The 21528-nt window shown below is 29.9% G+C and overlaps 2 protein-coding genes across 4 annotated transcripts; both read right to left on the bottom strand.

Moving 5' to 3' along the window:
• Nucleotides 1-8685: 8685 nt before the first annotated feature.
• LOC130983134 (tobamovirus multiplication protein 2A-like) lies at nt 8686-12346 on the bottom strand. Its single transcript, XM_057907312.1, has 7 exons — nt 12137-12346; nt 11305-11620; nt 10727-10826; nt 10454-10534; nt 10265-10369; nt 9696-9905; nt 8686-9042 (listed from the first exon to the last, which is right to left on the bottom strand). The coding sequence occupies exons 2-7, from the start codon at nt 11535-11537 to the stop codon at nt 8935-8937; spliced, it is 837 nt and encodes a 278-aa protein (XP_057763295.1). The 5' UTR covers nt 11538-11620; nt 12137-12346; the 3' UTR covers nt 8686-8934.
• Nucleotides 12347-15594: 3248 nt separating this feature from the next.
• Nucleotides 15595-21321, bottom strand: LOC130982294 (two-component response regulator-like APRR2). 3 transcript variants are annotated; one of them, XM_057906247.1, is made up of 12 exons: nt 21122-21321; nt 20233-20416; nt 19523-19602; nt 19226-19292; nt 19014-19060; nt 18715-18792; nt 18096-18638; nt 17494-17634; nt 17073-17330; nt 16923-16991; nt 16716-16793; nt 15595-16413 (listed from the first exon to the last, which is right to left on the bottom strand). In XM_057906247.1, the coding sequence occupies exons 2-12, from the start codon at nt 20360-20362 to the stop codon at nt 16249-16251; spliced, it is 1656 nt and encodes a 551-aa protein (XP_057762230.1). In that variant the 5' UTR covers nt 20363-20416; nt 21122-21321; the 3' UTR covers nt 15595-16248. The 3 variants fall into 3 exon arrangements, with proteins under 3 accessions (XP_057762230.1, XP_057762229.1, XP_057762231.1); XM_057906246.1 differs by having other exon boundaries at nt 20233-20390; XM_057906248.1 differs by lacking the exon at nt 21122-21321 and adding an exon at nt 20910-21060 and having other exon boundaries at nt 20233-20390.
• Between the last annotated feature and the right edge of the window lie 207 nt (nt 21322-21528).

Here is a 21528-nt window from a genome sequence, read left to right as displayed (position 1 = left end):
GTAATGCGTGTGTTTTGTTAGACTTGTACCAACTTGTAAGACTTGTATGTATGTGTAGCAGGCTTTCAAACAAATAACCACGGATAATTAATTAAATCAAATCAAATTTTCATTTATTAACATTCTAAAGATTCTAAGAATAAAGGCATTATTATTCGGAAGCAGCACATGTATGATGCCTTTGCCATATACTTCAATAGTAAGCAAGCTGTCAACAGCAGAGATATATATATAATCTCTATCATAATTGTTCTTTAATTTTTTGCCAAGATTCTATTTAATTTGAGAAGTGCAGTAGAAAAAAGATTGTAATCTCAAACAAGGAAAAGGAAAGCGAAAATTATTTGGGAGTAGCTAAGATATGTCTAGCTACACATCAAGCTATTTGCGGTCGGAGATGTTGACTTCAACTCAAGAAATTATTTTCAACTGTTAGCTAGATATATACTAAAATTAATTATTAAAATTAAGTATTAGTATAAAAATAAGTGTAATTATTTTGTCGATCGATTTCTATAATTTTATTAAATTTTCAATTAAATTATTATAGTATAAAATTAGTTTATATGTTTAACGGAATATTTTGTTAATTTTAATATTTTTGTCACGACATAAATTTAATTATAAAATCCGATATGGTATAACAACTCAATTGAAAAAAAAGTATAAAAATATAGTTAAAAATTTAATAAAATTATAAAGAATGATAGAGTAATTAAATCTACAAAATATATATAAAAATATAGAATATACATTAAAAATAAATTAAACAATACATGTAATATACAATAAAAATATTTGATAACAAAAAAATTTAACTAAAATTAACCAAAATTTACTTTATTTAGTATTTATTAATTACTATGTAATTAATAAATATTAAATATTAAATAAAATAAGCTCTTAATTTTTTTTGTCTCTTTAATATTATCGAATATAAAATGCATTGTAATTAATTTTTGTGATTATTTTAATGTATAAATAATATTTTAATAATTTTATTCCGAAATTTCGAATCTAATTCTAAAACCGTGTTCTGCTACCTATTCACTTTTTCCTTAGACTAAACGTCTTAGCTTATTTTAATTTCTTCATCCAAAAAAAATTAGTATATATCTATATATACAGACCAATGGAGGAATATATTCAAAATACATGCTACCACTTTCAACTCTGCTATATAATATGAACCCGTCATTATTCAACTATAATTAAGTGTATTTCTTCTATTAATGAGTACTAATTGTTAGGTAAACAAGCATAATTAATTAGAATAAGTGACTTGTAATGTTTTTTCTACAAAACAACTTGCCATTTGTAAATGTGATAATGTCAAGCATTCATGTTAATCATTTATGTATTTTTAGTCTGCTATTTATAATACATAAATTATTCTATATCTAATACCAAAATATAGTGACTAATTTATTTCGTTATAAAATAATCTGATTATAAACAAATAATTAATTATAGAATATTTTTCAGTAATATTAAAAAGACAAAAAAATAAATTTACTTTATTTAATATTTATTAATTCTAATAATAATTAATAAATATTAAATAAAATAAATTCTAATTTTTTATTTTTTTAATTATAAAATATATTCGATGATATATATGATGCTATGCGTTGACATTTATCATGTAATAATTTGACAAAACTGTTCACACTTAATACTGCTGCTGGGTTCCATATGCTGTTTAATTAAACCCGCAGCCAAAATGGAACGAAATTAAAATTGAAAGAAACGTACAAATTAAACTATATCTGCTACGAATATGACACAATATATATTACATTGAAAAGCCCCATCAAAGCCAAAAAAAAAAAAAAAAATCCATCAAACTAGTGTCCCCTATTGAAAAATGGATGTTGACACAATGGTTACAATTAATCATATATAAGTTATCTTCCTTTTAAAAGTATAAATTTTCTTAAAAAATCAAATTATTATTTATCATATATATTGTTATATATTTACCATCAATACATACAGTTATTAAATTAGTTATTTATATAAAATATATCTTAAATTAAAACATGTAAAACATCATAAATAAATAAATATATTTTTATATTGACTAATTTTTATATTTACATAATATCTTTTATGAGATAATTTTTATACATCTTTAAAAAATAATAATAATGTATATTCAAATTACTATATAAAAATTTATATATTAAAATTATTAATAGAAATTCTTTTATTAAAAATATAGAATATTTAAATTTTTAATGTATTTATTTTATATTTATTAAAAAAATAAATAAAATCTTTCACCGCGCATATATTGGCATGTGTGAGAGAGAAAACGAGTGTAATTATTGGAATTTGTGGAAAAAGTCAACTATCTTAAAATGCATGGTTTAATGAAATTAAAACAGTGTGGACTCCTCCGACTTAAGCCACTTCTGAACATCGTACTTATCAACTCAATAATCACTATCAATCAACTAAACCATCCACTATTGCAAAGAAGCTTTTTATATATCAATTAAACACATGTGATTATCATCAATAATCTACTAAAATTTGTGCCTACGTGGTTGTTGCATAGTTCTTGCAAAGGGCGGCCTTATCTACATTTATATTATTAAAACCTAACCGACATATATATAGCTCCTACAATTATTTATATATCTTTTCAGTTTATTTTTTTTAAAATTAAATAATATTATAATATAATATTAAAATTTTTATGATTAAAAAATTTAATTAGAGTTTGATTTTTGTTAAATTTCAAAATAAAAAATTAGCATAAAGTAATTAAAAAATTTATATAAAATTTTAATTAAATCCCAAAAAAAACCCTCACTTAAAAAAACATATTAAAAATATAAATATATAACCATCTATATATCTCACAATTTTTTAAACTTATCATACAATAATCACTTAAAAAACACATAAATAATTATATTTTTAACTCACTTTTATTTACCAGTTACTTTTTAAAAAAATTACGAAAATCAAATTTTAAATACTTTTTTTCTTTAAAATTTACATACTATATCACAGAAATATCATATCAGAACATTATTTATCTGAAATTTAAATTAATAAAAAATATATAAATAAATAGTCATTATTAAAATTATTATTGTTGAATAATTAATTAGTAGTACTAGTGTATAACCAACACTTGATTAGTTAGAGTGACATATACTTCTTCTCTTTAACGTTTTAAATTCTAATTCTAGATATAAAAAAGAAAAGAAAAAGTCTAGAGACAGCAGTTTTATTGAATTTTAGCCAGCATATAACCAGCAGAAGAAGGTGAGACATTGGATGAAATCTCACACCAATCTCACACCATCAAATCATCATTGATGGCTAGTTGATGGCTAACAATTATAAAAATTGCTGGCCCCCTAGCATTGCTCAAAAGAAAAATCAATATTTGGAAGAGTTTTGTACAACTTAAGTATACAGAATACTAAATTTATCATCATTAATAAAAATTTAATTTTGATATATTAAAAATACAAAAAATCATTCAATCAAATTTATAAATATAAATAATTTTTTAAATAATAAATTTAAAATTAATTATCCTTATTATTAATATGGTAATATAGAATTAGTTATATGATTAAAACTCTTATAATAAATATTACATTGACTGTAGTAATATACAATAATTAGTATATCTATATATATATATAGTTGTCCACGATCGATATTTTTCAATTTAACTGATTTTGCGAATTTGAGTTTCATTTAAGAGTAATTTGCTGTTAATCAATGAGTTATTGCATGAATAAGACAAAAACTTTTGACATTTACTTAAATAAATAAGTGAGTTAATCATTCAACTAATCCAAATTAGTTAATATATTCTGTTTTAAAAAAGCCTTAACCAACACAACCTCCTCTCTTAGCCTTTAACCTTTGTAAAAAGACTAACAAATGATGATTCTCCAAATAGTAGATGAGGAACACGAACACGCATTCATCCAAATAAAGAAGAAATAGTTGATGGAAGCAATGAATGAATGAATGAAATGATATTCATAAGCATAGGCATGGAAAAGGAAAAGGACATGCACTTAGTTCAACCCAACAATTATGAAAATGAGTACACATTCATCAACTTTTTTGACAAAAAATTGAGATTCAAACACTTGTGTGGAAGAGATATAACCATTCAACTATTACTTCTTTCACTTCAACACAAAATTAATTAATAACAAGTGTTATGTTGTTTTATACAATTAATCAAGATTAGTGCACAAAAAATGCTTAATAAAAAAAACTCATCAAGATATTTGCATGTATAAGCCCAACTCGGTCTTCACAATCAAATCAACTATGTACTAATAATAAACTACTGAATTAGTTGTCTCCTATATTTTTATTTTGCTAACTTTCATTTTTATTTTATTTTATTATTATCTTTTTGTCTTGAAAATAAAATAGAAGAAATTGCGTTCCACTTGTTCGTGTACTTGGTGCTAGCTGGCAATGGCAAGCCACAAACGCACAGAATAATGATCCAGTTGACATGTTTCTTATAGTAGTCACAAAAATTAAGAAACAAAAATGTTATCAAGTACGGATATTTTTTTAATTTATTGTATTTGTGTTAAATATATTTTGAACATAATATTTATTAACATTCGATTGGTATGTGTGTCTTTTATGTTTAATAGTATCTTAGTAAAAAAATAATTTTTTATTCAGACACATTTGAACACATTTAAATATCATCACGTATTATTTAAATGAATTTAAAAATAATATATATTATTGATTATTAAAATAAAAAATATTTTAAATATTTTATATAATTAAAAAATACATTAAAAATAATTTAAAAATTAATTTATATTTTAATATAAAAAATATCAAAATATTATTACAAGAATATAAAATAAAAAGACACCACATCCAATTCAAAATATTAAAATATTAAGTTAATGGGCTTCTTATCTTATAAACTCCTTATTCTTCCTTGTTTTCTTCGACATAGGACTAACTTAACTTTATACACTCCTCACACTTGCAACATTAACACATGTTTTATAAGAATTTCAAATTTGTATATCTATATTTTTCGTGTTGTGTTGTATCCGTACATCATAATAAAAATAAAGCTACAAAATAAAATATATATTATTAATATTTGAAAAAGAAATGATGAAAATTAAAGCCAAGTCGCCATTACTCTGCAAAATTAAACCACACACTAAAAGTAAAGCTAAGGAAAAAGTTGTGTTATGTCTTCATCATCACACGCTTAACCAAAAAATGTTGACGATATCTATCCCTAAGGGAAAAAAATCTAATAATATACATGTCAAATAATAATAATAATATTGCTGTCATATGATTCAAAAGCTTGGGTTGCGTATGATTTATTTATAACTTAAGCAACAAATAATCTATATACAATAATACATTATGCATGTCATTGACATAATATTAATGTTCATGCAAAAGTTTAATTGGGGTTTGACAACGAAACGTTCCGCTAAGTGGATAATAATCAGGGGCGGAGCTACATAGTGCTAAAGGGGGGCAACGGCCCCCCTCTAATTTTAATTTTTTACATGTAAATTATATGTAAATTTTAGTTTAGCTCCCCTCAAAAATTTATTTTAATACTATTTTATTGTGTAAATATTTTTAGCCCCCCTCTAATATTTCTTCTAGCTTCGCCCTGATAATAATAATCTGAACCATTATTATCTGACATTAATGATGTGCATATAATAAGCTTTCTTCTAGAAGACGTACACGGAAATTGAGGAGGTGTGAAGCTTAGACTATATAAAATAATAATAATTAGTAACACATTAATATCATCATATATGGTATTATATTAATGCACAAAAATGATCCATAATTATATGACGGTAGGACGTCTCAAACGTTCTTTTTTCTTCTTTTATATGAACTATCATTTTTCTTCTTAATTGATTATGCTAATGATTCTCTTCATTATTAACTAACTAATTAAGAAGCTAATTAGATATCGAGAACATCTACGCTTCACTTCATTTATATTTAGACATATCAGAACAAGTACGCTTTGCTTCATTTATATATATGAACTTTTGTTAGATATATTATAATAATATTTTTATATTTTTATTGTTATTAATGTGTAAACTAATTATTTTTAATTATATAAAATAGTTAGATAATTTATTATTAATAATTAATAAGTATATTATTGTGAAACTTATTTTGAGAACATTCAAGAATAAAATTAGATATACTAACACAATTTTATTTACATAGTTTTAATATGTCTAAATAAATATTTTTATTTTTATTAAAATAAAATTAAATATAAGAAGTGTGTATATCAAAAGAATATAAATTGAATATCCTATTTAAAATGAATCTATTACTCAACAAAAATGTCTGTTATATATATAAAGGACTTAAAAAAGGAAACATGGAAGTTGGTGAGAGAATGAGGTTTAAACGCACACCAATTACAAAGCTTGATGGGTCTCAACCTAATTGGCATGATGAATGTACAAGTGTTGTTCCTCGTACGAATGTGTACAATGATTGGAGCCAGTTCATAGTTAACGAAATCCAGCTAGGCCCCTAGGCGTGTGTGCAAAACAAGTGACTCTACATTGATTTAACCAAACACATCACAAATGAGTCAATGCAATTTCCCACCATTTTTCTTTTTAGTTCAAGTTAGACTAAATTAATTTCATATGTAGATCATACATTATATACTATATAATAGCACCAAAAAATGTAAAGCAACTCGTATTTCTATGGATGATTTTGTTTTTATGTTCATATAACATAATTGTACTTTTAACTCTACGAGCTATTATTCAAATGACATAATTTTTTTTATTTTATCTAGAGGTCTTGGATTCGAGTTTCATTCCTAATTAAAAAAAAAATTATACTTTTATATATAAAAAAATAATTATATTACACGTCGACATTATAGATTTGTCAATAATCAATCAGTCATATAAAAATATAGAATGATGTTAAATTTATATTTAAAATTAAATTAAACATTATAAACAATATAATAAAATAACATAAATGACATAATCAAAGTTAATTTATATTTAAACTAAAATACAAATAAAAGTAAAAAAATATTTTGATATTCTTCAAAATTTATTATTTTATTACAAAAAAATTAATTATTCTAATATATATATATATATTTGTTACCAGCTACCGTATCTTTTAAAGTTACATAAATACAAATATATAAATCTATAGTTGATTCATATATTTGTATCTACGCAACTTTAAAGTAACGGGAAGCTAGTAGATACAAATAAAATTGATATAATTTTCAAAAAATAATGTAATCTTAGACCACGATAGTTTTTTTCATTTGTTTACATCTATTCGACTTTAAAAGTTACGGATAGTTAGTAGATATAATTAAATTCTAAAGTTGGCACGTACATAAAATATCATACTTAAATAAATTACTATATATTTGTATATATTTACATGTAATATTTTAAAACTTTAAATGTACATTCCGTGCTTTAATATGTATTTTATATAAATAATTAATTGTTAGTTAAATTTGATGTACATGATTCATATAATTTTCAAAGAATAATATAACCTTAGGCTAAATCGAGAGAAATTCTTACATGTTTTAAGAGGAAATCAAGTAATTTATTGTTTAACTTGTCAATAAGGAGAAGTTATTTTTTATTTTAATTTTAATTTAAAAAACGTCTATTAAGAAAATCCATAATTTTAAAAATTTATTTAATAAATATAACAATTTATATCATTTCTATGTGAAACAATTAATGATATAGTGATTAACTCATTAGCCCATTTAAACAAGTGACGAGAGTTTAAATTCTGCCTTATTTATGCAATAACCCATTGGTCAACAAATCTTTCAATGGAGTTTCAATCCACAACAGATTAGTTCTTGACAAGTCTCATTGAAAAATACCATAAACAACAAAAAAGAATAAATAATTTAAATTGCTCCCATAGAACATACCATATTAGTAATCCTTGCTCTCCGAAAAAAAAAAAACAGTATTGAGTCAAATCCAGACGGAGTTGTATACGAAAAACCTTCTAAAGCCCACATCGCCTAAAGTAAAAAAAGAGGAAGGCGCCATAAAGCGATGCCCAACAAATATAATCATCACCTTGTGTTACCAAACAAAAAAAATCACCTTGTAAATTGTCAGATACAAAGGAAACTAGTGCGATGTACAAAAAAAAAAAGGGAGACTAGTGCAGATAAGATAACAAAAGAACCCCTGACCAAAAAAAAAAAAAGATAACAAAAAAACCTAATTACCAAGAAAAAAAAGAGAACAAAAGAACCACGTCCAAAATAAAAAAAAAAAAAACAAAAGAACAATAATTAAGAGAAGTTAATACCCCACAAATCGTATAAATATATGCAAACTTCATAGCTAAAATGAAACGTAGAAGCATCGTTTTTTGTTTTCCCCAGCATACTAATTAATAATTAATAATTAATAAAATAGATCAACCGGTCAAGTAGGATGAAATGTGAACTTGGGAGATAACAATAAGCTTGGCGCGTATCAGAAAACCTACTCAATCAAAAAACAATTTAGTTTAAATTTGATCAAAAAATCATTTCAAAATAATTAAAGCATTTTTCTACCTTATAAATAACCAAGAAAGATCTTACTCACAATATAAATAAATACTTGGGCCATAAAATTCAACAAAAATAGAAACAAGTAATCTGTGGGATTGAAATCAGTGATGGGCACCTCATGAGCAGAGTGAACCCCACAAGTAATGATGTCATCACAACAATACACACAAGAAGAAAAAGATAATGTTGCAAGGTCCTAGAGTGATTTTGTAACCTGTAATTGTACACAAACTCTGCAAACGAAAGATATTTCTCCTAAAACCTTCTACACCAACCTGCCATAGCTTTGGTACAGCATCCACAAAGTGAGATCACATGATGGTGCAGCGGCTCCTTTCTTCCGTTGGCTGTGAGTTTGGTTGCTGGAATCGGTTTGACTCCGATGGGTTGTATGTAAATTCCGATGTATCAAGCCCATACTGAACAAGGAGCACTTGGTGTCAAACACTACAAACAACATACAATTCCCTCCAAAACACAAGTACAAGCAATTTTTTTTATATCTTATTCATTCCATCCAATAATATTATATTCAGGAAACTCATTGAAATGCTGAAAGAAATTACCACCAAAATAATATATACTAGAACAGCACTCACAGCAGTAGTAATAAGAATATGTAATTAACAGTTTAGCCATTAATGATGACATGATTTCAACAGAATGATCCTGGTTACAATACTTTAAAGTCTCGTACAAGGTTCTATCAACAATGCACTACACATGCTCTATTGTTTTGAAAATACAATATAATCAGGATAATCATTAGAATGCTCAAAAAATTCAGACTGAAAGAAACTACAATGAAAACAATATAATTGGTTGTCAGTTGGAACAGTAGTAAAATTCCAGTTTAAAGATCATATATCGGCTTTCAACAATGTTACTAGCAGCACAAACCATTATCCAAGTCAGGGAAGCTACAATATGAGTGTGCACAAGTGTGTATCTATGTGTAGGAAGAAGTTTGGTAACCAATTGCACCGGATAATCACAAAAGTTAGCATCAAGGAGCCCTAGTCGCATAGCAAGAATATTAGATAAGGCAAACTTTCAGAGATAATTATTGTACCTTCTCCCTCATGCGTGTACTCCATGCATCGTTTCTGCTTGGACGATGGTCAAGGGTCCCAGCAACTGGTACCCCTGTTGCTGGGCCTGCTGTTCTGTTGAGCAATGGTTGTCGAGCTTGGTGCCTTGGGTTAATGAACTCCTCGTCACTATCATAATCTGCTGGTCTATTTGCAGCCTTAACAACAAGTACTAACAAGAAAAGAAGGGCCTGCAATTCCATACACAATTGTTATTCACCAAATAAAGAGACAGACACATTACATTGAATGCACACATAAATCTTCTTTTTTTTTTTTTTAGATCCCTACCCTCTCCCTTTGTTGGCAGGTAAGTAGGGTAGGAGAGGACATTTAAAAGCATGCTTGAGAATTGGAAGTACCATATCAGAAATGACATATTACTTCTTACCATCCTTACTAAATAGACGTTTAATAGTTTAATCATAGTCTCAGCTACTATTTTTCTGTGGATATAACGTATATGTAGCATACACAAGGAGATATGCAAGTCTGGCTGCAAAATCATATTGCTTTCATATCAATATCAATCATATGACTTCTTGCTTACCTCAAAGATAACAATTCCAAGTGCAACCCATTTCACAATGCTCCAATTCTCTCTCAAAAATTCATATATCATATCAAAATCTCCAGTTTTATCAGTTGGAATTTCCTGAGCAAAATACAGTTGTAAGATGACAAATATATTTTCTATAATTTCAGATTCATAAGTTAACCACAGACAATTTTTACTTACTTCTTTCCAGCTTTTGTCAAAGAAAATAAAGGCTGCACATCCCAGCTCTATCAAGATCAGTAGTACCAACAAAACTGAGTACTTTGTTGAGTTAAGGAAACTAATAATAATTCCTTTCTTTATTATTTCATGCATGCACGCACAAGCAGCTGGACATACATATAGAGAAGAGTAGAAGAAAGACTTCAACTCAAGCTATTTGTATGTTAGTGCAAATTTTTTGAGTCCATGAAATACTTTTGGATGTATCATAAAGATGTTCTATAAGGATACACAGCTAAGGCAGCATCCATTTCGCATTGACGTTGCAATACAACCAAAACAAGAAATAACAAAGAGAACTACTCCAATGCCAATGAATACATAAATGAACCTGCCAAACATGAAATACACAATTAGATTCAGACAGTACCAAGACAGAAATGGTTTCGGAAACTTCATCCAGAAGTAACAAAATCTGCCTATAAAAAGATATTGCCATCACCTATTACACAGCATTTCAGAAATTCAAACATGCATCTTCCATGGGATGTGAACAACACCAAACCGATTAACAGATTGATTACTAGACCTAAGTGTAACTAGCAGATGATCACAGTAGTACTTCACTCATAACTTTCCAGAATTACTCTTTTATAAACTCAACTGTGAGATGTTTCTTATACAGTACTTGGAAATTTTTATTAAACAAAAGTGTTCACACAATTATAACTTAGGGATAAACCAAATAAATCATACCAAAACACCAAATTTGATCCAGCAAAATATAGCCAAAAGCAAAGTCTTTTGCAAGTCAACACTACACATCACTCAATCAATATAACTCAAAGTTGGTCGGGAAAGAAACATACCAAGCCTTGGGCAAATCATCAAAGAAGCTGTTCGATAGAGACACAGCCGTAAGCATGGGTCGACCAAGTTGAATCAGAGAACTATCATCACTGACAGGGGAAACTGCATCATCCGGAGCTTGAAGGAATTCAACCAACAGATAGATCCCATAGCCAACCATGGCCAGACCGGTGAGGGTCAGGAAGAAGTTCAAAAGCTTCAAAAGGCACTCCCAGAATCCCCTACAGGCCATCCTCTACCGGCTACACCTACAAATTGTAGTTCAACCCCTAAACCAGAATTCCAAGAAGGAGGTCAATGCCCCCAATATATTCTCTGCAGAGAAAAACAAAAAAAACAAAAGCATTTTTCAACAAAGTGTTAGATTAGTAGTACACAGAAAACACTATCACAGCAACAATAAGACCTGCACTTCAAGTTTAATTATAAAGGATTGTGCTAACTTATACTCCTTAAAGTTTACTCTATCTAAAAAGACAAAAACTAACAATATTGATGATAAATTCATCCTTTGATTTACACTAAAATTTAACCCTGTGATCATCATATGAAACATTTTAAAAATAAAGAAAAGAAAACTATTTCCGTCTGGCGAGGTCAATTTTGCTGCAAATGTTGAAGTTCCTAATTTCATCGTGTCAGTCAATCTTATTTTCAACGGGAAAAAACCGAAAAAGGTTCCTAACTTGGAGACAACAACTAAGAATATTCAATGCAACCGACCCCAATTCCCAACCACAAGAAAAAAAAATCTCAGCTTTAACAATTCATTGGAAGGAACAAGAAATAAAGAATCAAGAAAGGGTTTTGAGTTGGGAGCAGTAAACTTACAGAAGGAAATTAACGATCTTGTACAGCTAGCAATTTTGGACCTGCAAAGCTTTCAAGTCTTTGAAAAATGAATTGAAGTTGGGATCAACCCACAGCCCACAGGAATAGACATAGACACACAGTACAATCATAATTAACCCCTTAATTAATTAATTTATCATCAAAGTGAAAAAAAAAATGAAAAAGCGAAGAAAGAAGAACAGAAAATGGGTGAAAACTGTTTTTAAATAAAATTGATAATTACATAATAATTTAATCAAATTTATTAAATTTTTTAATAATTTGTTACTACTAATTTTACATAAACAAGTCTTTACCCTATTAATATTCAGTAAACCTGCCACCCTGGCATTTTCACTTTTGCAAGGCCCACACAGCACAGAGGCCCAGACATAAAGAAAGGGCATCCAGGTCATTTTGACTTTTGGTCAACGGTAATTTTAATAACTTCTGTATCAGGCGATTTTATCCTCTCTTAATTTTCTTTCAGATATAGCAACCGGTCAACAACTTTAGACTTCCGGTTCCGGAAATTTCTATTGTCAACAACATATTTTGTTTCTAGTTTCTGTCTTTTTTTTTAGTAAAATCTAGTTTCTCTTTTTTGTTCTTGCGGTTACTTGTTTACAACGTCAAGCTTCTAGTTGGGCTTGAAACTTTAAATCTGGGCTAATTATTAACATAGTGTTCTTATTTGGGCCTGTCATTGTTCATTTCATTTACGCAACCTGTACTTGGTAATTCTCATTTTTCTCTCCAGATTCAGCCCACACTTTAAAGATGTACATGTTTTAGGGTTGGCCCAAGTATTTTATAAAAATCAAGACTTAAATATATCTGAACTTCTATGACCAAAAAAAAAAATCAGAACTTGTTTGCTAAATAAATTATTAAAACAGAAGTATTTGGTAAAGAGATAGAAGAATGACAAGAAATAACAAAGAGGACCTCGCTGGAGTATTTTACCAACGCAAGTTGACACAGATAGATGAGGGTCCGTGTCCCTTAGCCATATCTCCCGGATTCGATACTCACCAGAGGATGGGAATGGAGCTTGCTTGCTTGGGAGGGTCGCCCACTTTGTGTGCCTCTACAATATCCGAGGGATTAGTCATTGGGCTTTCGACTTGATGGATACCTTGATGCAAAAAAAAAAAACAGAAGTATTTAGCCATTTTTAATATATTTTGCATAATGATAAGATATAATACAAATTACTTGTAATTAGAAATAATTAAATTATTTTACAAAAAGTTGTTATATTTTTATCAACTTCATATAATTTTTTATACTATAGAATAGCCATTATAACCGTTAAATAAAGGTTTTCATATAAAATAAAAATAATTATAATATAAAAACATATATGAAAGTTAAAAGAGTAATAAAGATAATTTTGATATGGCATCAATTTAATTTTATAAAATTCAATATCAAGACACAAACTCAATATACTAAATCAACATTGTTTGAGTAGTTTTCGTCAGATTTGAACAAATTTAGTTGACAAAAATATTTAGATGTATAATGGAACCGAATTAAATATTATGTTCTCCGGGTTAAGCATAAATAGTTATATAGGAAGTATAAGGATATTAAAATAGAAAAAGTAAAGAAAAAAAATGTGTAGAACGCTATATTATGGCCAAGTTGATATAAAAAAAAAAACATAAATGACACAATTTAATAAAGAACCTTACGAGTATAATTGATGATAAAAATTTAAAGTTTGATGACTAGAATTATCTTAAAAAATAGCATTGGTTAGTTTTGTAGGGATATGTACATAGAATAGATGTCAATATAAATGAAAGCATTTTAATTTAATCACATTGAAAATTGAATAGAAAGAAAATTAAAAAATCTTGATGAGAATTAGAAATAATTAATGATAATAATTTGATCAATTTATATATTTAAGGCGTTTTATTTTAGAAAAAAGTTGAATAAAAGAGATTATAATATCTCACTCTAATAAATTTGGTGTGTTTGTTTTTTGGATTTTTTTATGGTGAATCTAATAAACTTGGTTAGAAAGACTTTTAGTATATTAAATCCTAAATCCTATAACAAAAGTTCATCTTAATTAAGCCACAAAATGGACCCTTTAAAAAACTAACAGTGTAACACAATAAGCAATACAATTAAAAAATTATGAGGTAAACATTAAAAGAAAAAGTCATATAACAAAAAGTCAACCACCTTATTCATTCATATAGGTAGGCAAAAAAATTTAATGAACAGTTAATTGAACCAAATTCAAGGTCTCACAAGTCACAAAATTGTAAAACAAAATAAAGCCACAATACCAACATCAAAGTATTTCATTAATGTTGTCCAAACCCCCCAAAAACGAGCTTCCTTAACACATCCTTTTAAGCAAACTTGAGTATTATATTCTTAAGAAGCCACGCTTTTAAGATTTAACCATATATGGTAACCTTAATTGCATGCACAACTCATTTTCAAAGTTGTGAAAACTATAAATGAGGAAAAAAAAGCATAGCCCCAAAATCCTTTTTCTCACCTTTTCATTTTTGTTTAATTTTAATACCAAGACCTTAGCAACACGTCTCTTTTTTTTGTTGTCCATAGTCTTTCCAATAGGAAAATTATAGGTAGACAATGAAAATATTAAACAATATGAACAATGAATATATCAGATATTCAATTCACTAAGTATACAGATAATTATCTTAATATTAAAATTTAGGTGAATAATTTAGAATATAGTGTGTTTTTATTTTATTGAGCCAATTTTAGAACCCATTGTTCATATTATTTACAAAAGTCATTCTCTACCTAATAAAGTTCCATCCAAGATGACAGACCAATAACTAATTCATCATAAATCTAAATTTCATTTAAAAGTCTGTCGCTAGTTAATGGATTACTGCATACACAAAACAGAATTCGAATCTCCAACACTTGGCTTAAATGAACGAAAGAGCTGACCACTCGATCAAACCAAGTTGGTTTTAGCAACACGTCTTTTATCATATTCAATTTAGTTTTGCATACAAACAAGAAAGGTAGAATCATGCGTCAAAGCTTGGACTTTTATTATCATTCACATTAAACATTATCCTATCCTATGAAAATGATATGAACCCCACTTTTACTTTATTAGGTACCTCTGTTCATGAGGCCCCGGAGCCCCAACTACACCAACATACACACTACTTATCACCATAATAATAAAAACCTTATGGCCCCATGAAGTGTACATTTCACAAATCAGAAACTCTCACCACTTCTCCATCAATGTCATCATTATTGTTAGATTTATCAGCAGCCATAAGGGTCTATTTACAACCACAGACATCTTCAACAAACGTGGCCAGTTCACATCTTCAACATACACCTTTTTTCTTCTTGTATGTTCTCACATAGAATTGTCTTCTTATAAAGTTGATAATTAAAAATCGTTAGATAATAATTTAGTCAAACTAGTCAAATCATCCAACATTTCCAACTATCAACTTCACATGAATACAACTGCATGTAAGGTTTTACCTACTCATCGTTGGTTAAAACTATGTTTACAAAGATTCATTCTAGATCATGAAAATCTACATACAATAAAAACATGACCAGAAATCTTCACTTGAGAGGATCCATTTCCAACATGCTTTGCCAAGTGGCATATGGTGTTGTATGACCCGACTTCATCGCCCAACAACTCGGGGAGGGAGACAACTCCATGGATAAGGGGTAGGTGCTGTGCCGGGACCACGATACATGGTTCCAACTTGCAGCCATTATAGAAGGGCAGTTGAGAACACCTTGGAGATAAAACTTGCCAAAAGAAACACAGAATAACTAGACCAATCAACTTGGGAACTTGAATTTGATATCATTGGTCCATATCTAAAGGGGACTCATTCAAGGACACTGCTCACCAAAGAATTTAAATGCTCCCAAAAGAATAAAAAAGTTATTAACCTAAATTATTCAATACTCCACATTTCAATAATAACTAAAATGTTAAGCATTGAATAGCATGAGCAATATCTTTTTTTCTTATTATTATTACTTTTTTTTATCTTTTACTTTTGAGAGCATTTGAAAATTTCTCCTATCTAGTGGGGTCTGTTGAGTGATTACACATGTCAGCAGGGTTTAGAGCCCTTAGAGTCAAGAGGGATGGGGGATATGCCTTGCCTGGAGAGCTCGGCCAACACGCTGTCCGTGGAAGGAGGCTTGAGGCCCAAGGGTAACGGTAGCCACGGCTTGCTTATTGCTTCCTTTACAACTTTGTCAACAACATCATCTGCCTGCATGCATGCAAATAACATACACTGTGAGGGAAGAGTTCATATTAGCTGAGATATTGGATATTCAAGCATTGATTGCATGGTTGCTTTCATGTGAAGACATTTATGTACACAACCCAAACATCAATTGGAAAGTCAATGCTAGAACTCACGTGATTCCGAACTAAATGAACACCCTAAAAAGTATTTTGAAAGATGGCTACATGCTTTATAAGACAACCATACATGTGTTTTTGCTACAAGAGACAGTGTCATCACAACATGATTCATAACATGCAACCAGTAAAAGAGTGCATTATTACCGGATAATGCTCAAATGAACTTGGTGGCATGCCATATCTATAATCCGCTGATTTACCATTGTGCAATCCAGCCATATGCTATGTTAAATGGAAAGATGTAATTAGAAGTACAAAGAAAATTATGCAGATATGGTTACCTTAGTAACATTCAGTAATATCATTGAAGAAAAAAAAAACAGTAAATATATTCACTTCACTACTACTCACTTGAGTGTAAGAAAGGTAAGGAGCTTGAGTAGCTGGTAACACTGGACAACCCCATGCATCCACATGCACCTGCAATACCAAGTTTTCCAGTATCAAACTGCATCCATAATTTCTTATAAACCACACCAACCAAGAAAGTAAATAAATTACCCCTGGAAAAGGCTTCCAGTGCCAATTTTCTGTAGGCCGCAACCAGGTATAACCAGGAGGTCCCCAAAACTGTGCACCGGTTGTTTGAGTTCCGGATTGTCCCCACATTGGATATACAGGAGGTGGAGACAGGCCATGATTATAATGATGTGGAGGATAGGCCATAACTGGCCTTTTCCAGCGCACCGTATCTCTTTGATTTTGCCATCTTCGATCTTCTTCCTTGGGCATCATTTGTCTCTTATGTAGTCTGTATTTCTGTTCAACAAAGAATTGCTAATAAATCTTACAGTGGATGATATAAATATATAATATTCTTTCCTTTTATCTTTTTTATTCTTTATTATCCAAAAAGAGATGAACATAGTTTGCAGCTCTGGAAAGGAATGTGATACTTATTACCAGCAACAAAATTAATGACCTGAAGATGGCTTGCCACATTATGCCTAGTCAAGCCCTCCACTTTCATCAGCTCCAGTACGCGAGAAGGAATGGCTTGATCAATACCTAGTTGTTCCACTGCCTGCACAAACTTTTTGTGCAATGCAGGAGTCCAGTCTACCTGAAATCAAAACCAAGTAACTAACAGTTCATTCGCATGATACGGTTAAAAAACTTGAAGAGCTTGATAACTAACTATGCCTTTTTTGTCCAATTAAGTGTAATAATTCTTTATGGATGTATACATCATTAACTACTTTGAGCTCCAAATATTCCAAGGAATTTCACCTTCACAAGGACAATTAAATTCATTTAATACATGGAAATGATATTCAATTATTCAAAGATATCAGTCCGAAATGTGATCAGAAGATTCTTACTTACCATCAAAGAGCAGTTCATATTTAACAATTCTGTGTTTCCATTATAAACCTTTTCCTCAAAATGGACATATGTTGTGCACATGATCTTATTTGAATGACTAAGAGATAAAGATTCAACATATCCAGATTATTGATAATTAAACAAAAGTTATCACAGTCATAAAAATGTTGGGAAAAACTTAGTCACAGTGCTACTTACTTTCAACTTCTTCCGGTTAGCTTTGTTTTGACATGTATCACTAAGGATCACTGCTTTATTTGGAGATGTTATATTTCCATTGATGCTTCTAAGAGACCTTCTATCATGAGGATCCAAAGGAACAGTACTTTCACCATTGGAACCATCAGCAACAAAATCCTCTTCCTGTTTAATTAGAGTCTCTTCAGGTTTCTGTGGTTGAGTACCTTCATTCAAATTCTCACTTGATGCTTCAACAGATTTAGATTCCCCTTCATGTTCCCCACTTTCTTTTTCATTCGAGCAATTTGTATGCTCTTGGCAATCACCATCATCCAGTAACCTTGCTCCCTGTTTTAATTGAGGTGTCGAAGGAGCCGGATATTTATCACTTCCGGCAGACTGCTCATGGTAATTATCACTAAACCTTGATATATTCTCTAAATCAATGGAAATTTTACTCTCATGATGTCCATTTTCTGTTTGCAGCTGCAACATGGATTCTACAGACTCTTTAACCGGTTTTAGTGATTCGGACAAGACACTTGCCCCAGCATTGAATGCCTGCTTGAGATCAAGCACATCAGAACCCATTTCAACCATATTATGGTAAGAAGTGTACATGAAAACACTAACAGACCTTATGAACCACATGCTGCCAGATATTTCTGAGTTTGTCCTCAGAGAGTGGTTTACATAGGAACTCAACAGCACCAAGCTTAAATAGAAAATGGATCAGAGTCAAGAGGCATGAATGCATCATCTGTGTCTGATACTGATTTGAATGATTTAAAATATATTGAACTAAAGAACCATTGACAACATGAGTCAACTAAAGATAATACAAGTAAAAGACAAATTAGATAGATACTTAGTTAGCTCAACCAAAAGTATATATTTCCCATGAATAATTGTGACGAATAAAAAGCAACGTCTTACCGCAATGCACTTCATCATAATGCTCAAGCACTGAGTATCTGAAGTCACTACATAAAACAGTGGATGTATTAATTGTTAGAAAAATACAAACAAACATTTCCTGATATTTCATGTTCCCTTTATTTGTGGGACAAAGGGTAGTTATAACTTATAAATAATTACATGAAATCGAGAAGTTAAATCGGTAATGTTGGTTGCAGTTTAATACTTACTGATGGTTGGCAAGTCCTTGGCATTCTCAAGAAATTTAAAGCCTCTCTGGCTGCTACTTGTACTCACCTGAAATGAAGATGGATCTATAGTTATACATATAAGTCATCACTTATTGCTAGCATTTCGCAAAATCCAATATAATGAAATTGACTACTTTGGTGGAAGTATGTTTTACAGCCTAAAGATTGCAAGCATCCTATTGGTTATTTTCTTTTCTAATTTTACATATTCAAATTATTTCAGTTATTAGGTGATGATTTGTTATTTATACCAAAGGAATGGAGAAATCTTAGTACCTCCACAATGGCCACATGGAATCCTTCAAGCCTATTTGAAATTTCTGACAATGCTTCATTCTCATCGTAGAAGGTAGAAACTGTACAGAAACTTCGAATGTTACTTATGAAATTAAAGAAAAGAAACAAGCATGAAGGAAGCGAAAGCAGGGAGAGGGTATGTGACTATAAGAAGATAACACTATCTGATAGTGAAACACTCAAGGTTGGTTCCTAAGACAAAATTCCAATTCAAATTAGTTGATCGAATAATTTTGATGAGACTTAGTTTCTGGGAACTTTTTATTTCCCATAGCAAATTCCCATCTTCTGCAGCCAACAAAAATGGAATAGATTCAATAGTTCATAAAGTCTGGTTACCAAGAATTTCTTTATCATTGTTACCTTTCATATTTGGACCACAATAGCATATGGTTGTGCAGCTTTAGCTGCTTTATACCAGATGTGGTAACATCAATCATCAAAAGTTGTTCTACTCAAATTTTTCCAACCTTATATGCAACTAAACCACAATTTCCGGAAGAATCATATAAGGACCATCTAAATTCTAAAGCAATGTCACTTTACAAGATGCCATTATTCTGCATCAAGATGGGGCCAAATTCTCCCACCAATTGATGAAAATGGAAGTTGCTATGCAAAACCTCAAGAAAATGAATAAGTGAGGGCATGCCTACAAGAAAAAGAGGGGATCCATAAAAAGGTCTCACCGTGATAGTCCATGGCCTCAAGTTTGGCTCTTATCTCAGAAGCAGAAGTGCTGTCTCTTTCAAGGAGAAGAACCCTAAGACCCTTTGGAAAGTCCTTCCAACCATGTAAATCATTGGCAGTGCAAACCATAGCTGGTTTGGCATCATCACTCAATCCCCTAAACACAAGTACCACATATAAGTACTGTTCATTGAAGAAAACATGTCAATTCGTTTTGCAAGATCCATCAGATTCAAAAGCTTAATAGTTCAAGGAGCTAAAATTTAATATTAAATACAGAACACAGATGATAAATAAGATCATGAAGCAGAAACTTCCATTGAAAACTTTGAAAAATTAAAAAAGGTTTCTTTTTCAACCCACCCAAAAGAAAATCTAATAGGTAGGAGATAATAATGTAGAATACTAACATGCCCTCTGAAGTCTGAAGAAGAAGATCATCAACCAAAACAAGGTTCAGTTTAAGTATCATAGATTCTTATCATGCAACAAACAGCTCGTGAATCACAAAAGTAAAATCATTTCCTCAACAACCAAAAATAGAAAACAAGACCAGTACAACAAAGAGACAAGGATCTCATTTGTTGATAATAGTATCACAGAACAGCAAAGAGACAAAGACGAACCCAGGTAAGATCTAACCAAGAGAAAGAAGAAAAACTTCAAAATTCAGAACCTTGAAGCTAGAAAAAAAGAGAGAATGAAGCAGCTCAAGGTGGCACATTTAACATGCCATGCACACAACCATAACACCCCTTAAAAAAAGGGACAGAAAAAAAAGGAGCAGAGTCCAAAAATGAAGACTTTAAGAGAGAGGGATAACGAGCATGCAAATGGGAGAGTGGAAAAACTAGAAAGGTTCATTTTTTAAGCGTTGTTAGAAGATACCTTGGTTGAAAAGAAAATGCCCCACCAATTTTGCAGCAACAAGTTTTACTCTTTCTTTCTCCTCTAACTTATTGCATTGATATTAACAAGGAGAGACAGAGATTAGAGAAGAAGAGACTACTACAGAGGGGAAGAGAGAGAAGGAGAAGAGAGAGGTTTAACTGCGGTCGTTGAAGTGTGTCTGTGACTGATTACTGAACAGTTCCCATCGGTTCTTAAATCACCACACATTCAGAATACTCAAATTTAAATGCTAAATAACGTGAATTATATAATAAAGATGCAAGTTTACAAATTTTTCTTTTAATATAATGAAAGAAAGATTAATAAAAGTAGATCCACATTTTGAATATATATTCTCTTTATACTTCTTTAATCTGTACAGTAGAATGTCCCGCTAAATAAAA

This window comes from Arachis stenosperma, chromosome 5 (genome assembly GCF_014773155.1).
Source record: "Arachis stenosperma cultivar V10309 chromosome 5, arast.V10309.gnm1.PFL2, whole genome shotgun sequence".
Lineage (NCBI taxonomy): Eukaryota > Viridiplantae > Streptophyta > Magnoliopsida > Fabales > Fabaceae > Arachis > Arachis stenosperma.
The sequence above is the reverse complement of the archived record's forward strand: the minus strand, read 5'-3'. Positions and strand labels throughout refer to the sequence as shown.

Coding starts and splice junctions, on each gene's coding strand:
- LOC130983134 (XM_057907312.1), bottom strand. CDS start 11,537: ATGGCCTGTAGGGGATTCTGGGAGTGCCTTTTGAAGCTTTTGAACTTC. Junction 10,370..10,453: donor TTGACAAAAGCTGGAAAGAA/GTAAGTAAAAAT, acceptor TATTTTGCTCAG/GAAATTCCAACTGATAAAAC. Junction 9,906..10,264: donor TTGGAATTGTTATCTTTGAG/GTAAGCAAGAAG, acceptor ATGGAATTGCAG/GCCCTTCTTTTCTTGTTAGT.
- LOC130982294 (XM_057906247.1), bottom strand. CDS start 20,362: ATGGTTTGCACTGCCAATGATTTACATGGTTGGAAGGACTTTCCAAAG. Junction 18,639..18,714: donor GGCAGCATGTGGTTCATAAG/GTCTGTTAGTGT, acceptor GATCTCAAGCAG/GCATTCAATGCTGGGGCAAG. Junction 17,635..18,095: donor CTAACCGGAAGAAGTTGAAA/GTAAGTAGCACT, acceptor TTTTGATTTCAG/GTAGACTGGACTCCTGCATT.